Raw genomic sequence first — 6,413 nt, forward strand, 5'->3', positions numbered from 1 at the left:
CCTTGATGTTTTTCTCCCTGTAACTTATATGAGAAAAATTGCCTGTTGTTTGTGGGGGGATTTTTGTGTGCAGATTTTGAAAATAACATCAGTTATTAATACTAAATGTTCAAGAGCTCCTGGATTTTCCTCTCACCATGTAGCTTGTAGCTTATCTTTTCATATTCTTTTTTTTTTTTTTTACTTAAAAATTATTTTTATGTATTTAGGGGGTAAAAATGCAGGATTCTTAAGTGCATATATTGAGTAGTGGTGAATTCTGGGATTTTAGTGTACTATTGCCTGAAGAGTGAACATTGTACCCAATAGGTAGTTTTTCAACCCTCACCCCCTCCCACTCTCCCACCTTTTGGAGTCTCCAGTGTCTGATATTACACTTTTTTTTTTTTTTTTTGAGACGGAGTTTCGCTCCTGTTGTGTAGGCTGGAGCACAGTGGCGCGATCTCGGCTCACCACGACCTCTGACTCCTGGGTTCAAGCGATTCTCCCACCTCAGCCTCCTGAGTAGCTGGGATTACAGGTGCCTGCCACCACACCCAGCTAATTTTTGTATTTTTAGTAGAGATGGGGTTTCACCATGTTGGCCAGGCTGGTCTCGAACCCCTGACCTCAGGTGATCTGCCCACCTCTGCCTCCCAAAGTGCTGGGTTTACAGCCATGAGCCACTGCACTGGGCCTGTTATTCCACTTTGTCTGTCCATGTGTACCCACTGTTTAGCTCCTATGAATAAGTGAGAGCATGTGGTATTTGACTTTCTGAGTTATTTCACTGAAGATAATGGCTTCCAGTTCCGTCTGTGTTGCTGTGAAAGACAATCTTTTCATATTCTCAAGTGTCTTTAAAAAAGAAGTGTTTAATCAATCAAGTTTTCAAAAACTTTAACCTTTTTTTCTTATGCTTTTTTGCTCATGTATAAGAAATCTTTGCCTAAACCAAGGTCACAAAGATTTCTTCCCATGTTTTTTAGTTGCAGGTCTTACATTTATGTCTATGTTTTTTTTTTTTTTGGTAGAGGCAGGGTCTCGCTCTGTGTCATCCAGGCATGATCACAGCTTACTGCAGCCTTGGACTCCTGGGCTAAAGTGACCCTCTTCCCTCCGCCTCCCAAGTAGCTAGGGTAGGACTACAGGTGCATGCCACTATGCCTGGCTGATTTTTAAATTTTTTGTAGAGACAGAGTCTCGCATCATTGCTCAGGCTGGTCTTGATCTCCTGGCCTAAAGCAGTTCTTTCATCTTGACCTCCCAAAGTGCTGGTACTATAAGCATGAGCCACCACCATGGCTGACCCTCTGTGATCATTTTGAATTCATTGTTATTTTTGTTACAAGGTATAGATCAAGTATGGAGTCCTAATTAGGGAAAAGGAGTGGCTGGCGTGACCAGGGGAAAGCAAAGAAATAAAGCAGATATGCTATAAGGTCTGCCTTTCCTCCTGGTCCAGGACATAGAAACAAAAATAGAAAGCAGATAAACTGTAAGTCTGCTGTACTCCTTATGGCCCAGGACATATAGCCCTCCTGTGTAGATAATGTGTAGAATTGACAGATTTCCTGCTTATCATCAAATGCTTCAATTTCTTATCAAACACCTCAGCAGACAGAAAAATGCAAGTTATCTTCCTGCTACAGTTGCGTTATCCATCAGCCCAAGTTCCATTCTATAAACTCTGCAGCAAGTCTTTGTCTCCCAGCAGTCAGCTTCTCTCTTGCTGATTCAATCCATTGCTTTCTCGCAATGCATTTTCATACCTTCGCTAATAAATCTGCTTTTTTTTTTTTTTTACCTACAACTGTCTTGGTAAATGCTTTTTACTCCTGTGCCACCAGCCCAGATAGTTGCCACTCACCCGTGACTGTATGGGGGACTCTCTCCTTAAGGGAAACACTCTCCCTTCTCACTTTCCCTTTCCCAACTCGGGACCCTTGGTGGACAAGCGTCTAAGCACAAAGACAACTCTAGGTCTCTGGCTGGAGCTATACTCCCATGGGACTAAAAGGTGTCCGTGTGGAAGCATCTGATGGCCACCTTCTGTTCAGGTGAGAAACCTGTTTATTCTGTCTTTAGTCTTTCAGCAGCCGGCTTCTAGTATCTCCTGGCAATTGATGGTAACTGGCTGGAGCTGCTCTCTGGTGTTGCCTGAAGGCCAGAGAGTGAATAGGGCCAGCAGCCCTGCCTGCAAGGCAGAAAGGCTGTTCCTATATTTTCTGGTCGGTGACCTCAATGCCTACGTGTGACGCAACTGACAGTGGAAGCTCATTCAGGGCAAATTCACATGTTTTGGATGACTCAGATTTTCTCTTTCTCACTCTAAATTCTCCTGTGGAGTCAGCCAGCTATCCTGTTCCAGCTAAATCAGCTGATCTCGGTCACCATCCCATCCCCAGGGATGGGCGGAGGGGGTGGCAGCTGGATTAAACAGGTCACCTGCAGGTATTTTATGCTGGGGTTTGTAAGGAAGGTGATAACTGTCGCTACGCCCATGACCTCTCTGACAGTCCGTGTGGTGTAGTGTGCAAGTATTTTCAGTGAGGGTACTGTATTTATGGAGACCGCTGCAGATATGAACATAGCAAGCCATTGAAACAGGAAGAAGCAACTGCTACAGAGCTAACTACAGTGTCATCCCTTGCTGCTTCCTCAAGTCTCTCATCGTTAGTCAGACCACTTGTTGAAATGAATACAGGTGAAGCTGAGTCAAGAAATTCAAACTTTGCAATTGTAGGAGCAGGTTCAGAGGACTGGGTGTATGCTATTGAGTTTGTTCCTGGGCAACCCTACTTTGGCTATATTAGATTTTCAGTTCCCTTATAGTTCATGTATCTGCCTTATTGGTTTGGACCTTTACCACCCTCTTACAAATTTTCAGCTGTGCCTTCCTGCACTGAAGCACCTCTGCAGGACTCAGTGACCAAGGAAGAATCAGAGAAAGAGAAAAACTGCTGTGGAAACCAAGAAGCAGCTGTGCCCCTGTGCTGCAGTGAGAGAGTGCCAAGATGGGGAGAACTGTGTGCCTCTCCACGGAGATTCATGTGACATGTGTGGACTGCAGGTCCTGCATCCCATGGCTGCTGCCCAGAGATCACAGCGTATAAAATTGTGCATTGAGGCCCATGAGAAGGACATGGAGCTCTCACTTGCTGTGCAGCACAGCAAGGACGTGGTGTATGGGATCTGCATGGAGGTGGTCTATGAGAAAGCAAACCCCAGCAAGTGCCGCTTCAGGATCCTCTCCAACTGCAACCACGCCTACTGTCTCAAGTGCATTCGCAAATGGAAGAGTGCTAAGCAATTTCAGAGCAAGATTATAAAGTCCTGCCCAGATTGCCAGATCACATCTAACTTTGTCATTCCAAGTGAGTCCTGGGTGGAAGAGAAAGAAGAGAAGCAGAAACTCATTCAGAAATACAAGGAGGCGTTGAGCAACAAGGCTTGCAGGTATTTTGATGAAGGACGTGGGAGCTGCCCATTTGGAAGGAATTGTTTTTACAAGCATGCGTACCCTGATGGCCTTACAGAGGAGCCGTAGAGGCAGAAAGTGGGAACATCAAGCAGAAACTGGGTCCAATGAAGGAACCACTTCTGAGAACTCATTGAAGAAAGAGATAGCAGCAACCCTTTTGACAATGATGAAGAGGTTGTCACCTTTGAGCTGGGCGAGATGTTGCTTATGCTTTTGGCTGCAGGTGGGGATGACGAACTGGCAGACTCTGAAGATGAGTGGGACTTGTTTCATGATGAGCTGGAAGATTTTTATGATTTGGATCTATAGCAACCTTGTGTGGCATGTGAACTGGTCTGCTGACCCCAGACAGCAGCTGTCCCCTGTGCTGGTGTGGCAGTGCCTGTGTTCTCTCCTAGGTAGGCCTATCAACTCCAGGTGTTGTAAAAATTTTTACCCAGGGCCTGTCTTCTCAACCCTTCACCTTTCCCCGAGGAGTGTGTTATTTTCCCTGTTGAAAACAGTTAAAACTTAAAGTTAGTTTTTTGTAACACAATTAAAAAAAAAAAATCAGGTGATCTCAAACAGCCTCAAAATGGGGAATCTTTCCTTATCTGTTCCCTCTCCTGGGCTAGTACAGGCAGCGTTCTCCCTTCACCCGCAATATCAAGGTTGTTTATTTTTGTTTATGTCTGAGAGTTCTAATATTTGTTCTTAATTGAATTGCATTGGCACCATTTTTTGGAAACATTTGACTTTTTATTATTTGTGGCTCTGTTTCTGGAGTCTGTATTCTCTTTTTTTCCATTGTTGTTGTTTGTTTGTTTTTTTGGGATTTTTTTTTTTTTTTTTTTGAGACAGTGTCTCCCTCTGTTGCCCAGGCTGGAGTGCACTGGCATGATCTTGGCTCACTGCAAGCTCCGCCTCCCGGGTTCAAACGATTCTCCTGCCTCAGCCTTCTGAGCAGCTGGGATTACAGGCACCTGCCACCACACCTAATTTTTGTATTTTTAGTAGAGATGGGGTTTCACCATGTTGGTCAGGCTGGTCTTGAACTCCTGACCTCAAGTGATCTGCCCGCCTAGGCCTCCCAAAGTGCTGGGATTATAGGTGTGAGCCACTGTGCCTGGCTTGGAGTCTGTATTCTCTTTTGTTGATCTGTGCCAGGCCTTTTGCGAGTATGCCCCCCTTGATTACTGTTCCTTTAAAATAAGTCTTGTATTCAGAATGTGAATCTCCCAAGCTTATTCCTTTTCACAATTGTATTGGATATTCTAAGTCTTTTGCTGCTTATAACTTTAGAGTCTACCTTTCTATCTTCAAAACTTGCTGTGACTTTGTGTGTGGTTGCATTAACTCTGAGGATCAATTTTAAACCTCTTTCTGTATTCCAAAATCATGTAACTAATGGTACGGTATATAATTCCACCTGTATCTTCACAGATGTTAAAAACCCATTTCCTTATTCTTGTTCTTTTTATCTTAGTATATAGCATCATCATCTAACCATTTGCTAATGCAGCCTCTCTATGTACAATTGCACACAAAAATCATAATGAAAAATGTTGTTCCTTTCTCTCACAGGGATTAGTTTCCCAGTCTGAACCTCATTGCTTTACCTCTATGTAGGTCATTTGTTAGATTGTTCTCATCTGTTTTGCTCCTTAAGACATTCCCACCCTTCTGGAATATTGCTTCTGAAAGACAAGTTTGATCATGTGTAATACTTCTAGGGCTTACTTACATGCATCCTTTGTTGGTTCCCTCTTAACCTAGCAGAGAACTGTGATGAGGTTTGTATATCCTAGAGAGTTCTCAGGACAGTCCACTAAGGTGTAGGAAAGGTGGCAGAAAGCCTAACTAAAATAACTTTATCTAAAACAAAGACAATCTTATCCATAGTATATTAGCTGACAATCTATGTATATAATTTATAAATAAATATACATGCATTAGGGCATGAGAATAATATTTGTACCAATTATATGAGTACCCCAAAGTATAAGACAATGGCAGAGCCATAATAGGGTACTTTATAACATTTAAACTCTCAACAATAAACACAATACAAATTTGTTTTCAAAGGCATTTTCCACAGTACAGTTTCTAAACCCTTCAGATTAATTAGAAATGTGCTGTTATATCGCTTCTTGGCCTTTTGGCTAAGATCAAGTGTAGAAATGTGCTGTTACAGGCATCAGTGTCAGTCCAGGACGTGACTGTGGAATTTACCCAGGAGGAGTGGCAGCACCTGGGCCTTGTTGAGAGGACCATGTACAGAGACGTGGTGCTGGAAAACTACAGCCACCTCATCTCAGTGGGTGAGCACAGCTTACCATGGGGTTCCCTCCAGAGTGCAGTTCTGTTTCTCCTCTCTTTCTCACCTCCTTTTTGTTTATTTATTTTTTATTTATTTATTTATTTATTTATTTTTTTGAGACGGAGTTTCGCTCTTGTCGCCCAGGCTGGAGTGCAATGGTGCAATCTTGGCTCACTGCAACCTCCACCTCCTGTGTTCAAGTGATTCTCCTGCCTCAGCCTCCCTAGTAGCTGGAATTACAGGTGGCTGCCACCATGCCCAGCTAATTTTTGTATATATATTTTTTTGAGACAGAGTCTCGCTCTGTCGCCCAGGCTGGAGTGCAGTGGCACGATCTCGGCTCACTGCAACCTCCGCCTCCCAGGTTCAAGCAATTCTCCTGCCTCAGCCTCCTGAGTAGCTGGGACTACAGGTGCGTGCCACTGCACCTGGCTAGTTTTTGTATTTTTAGTAGGGATGGTGTTTCACCATGTTGGCCAGGCTGGTCTGGAACTCCTGACCTTGTGATCCACCAGCCTCAGCCTCCCAAAGTGCTGGGATTACCGGCATGAGCCACTGTACCCAGCCCTCCCTTTTAATTTTTAAATCACTTGTATTGAGGTGTGACTAGCAGAAAATAAAAGTTACTAAGTTTCAGTGTAGAATTTGATG

The 6,413-nt window shown here is 43.7% G+C and overlaps 1 protein-coding gene across 1 annotated transcript; it reads left to right on the forward strand.

Moving 5' to 3' along the window:
• Positions 1-1,020: 1,020 nt before the first annotated feature.
• On the forward strand, positions 1,021-5,820 carry LOC129047940 (E3 ubiquitin-protein ligase makorin-1-like). Its single transcript, XM_063714320.1, is given in 2 exon segments — positions 1,021-2,934; positions 2,936-5,820. Coding segments are annotated over 2 exon segments (711 nt in total). The 5' UTR covers positions 1,021-2,817; the 3' UTR covers positions 3,530-5,820.
• Positions 5,821-6,413: the final 593 nt, after the last annotated feature.

This window comes from Pongo abelii, chromosome 13 (assembly GCF_028885655.2).
Source record: "Pongo abelii isolate AG06213 chromosome 13, NHGRI_mPonAbe1-v2.0_pri, whole genome shotgun sequence".
Lineage (NCBI taxonomy): Eukaryota > Metazoa > Chordata > Mammalia > Primates > Hominidae > Pongo > Pongo abelii.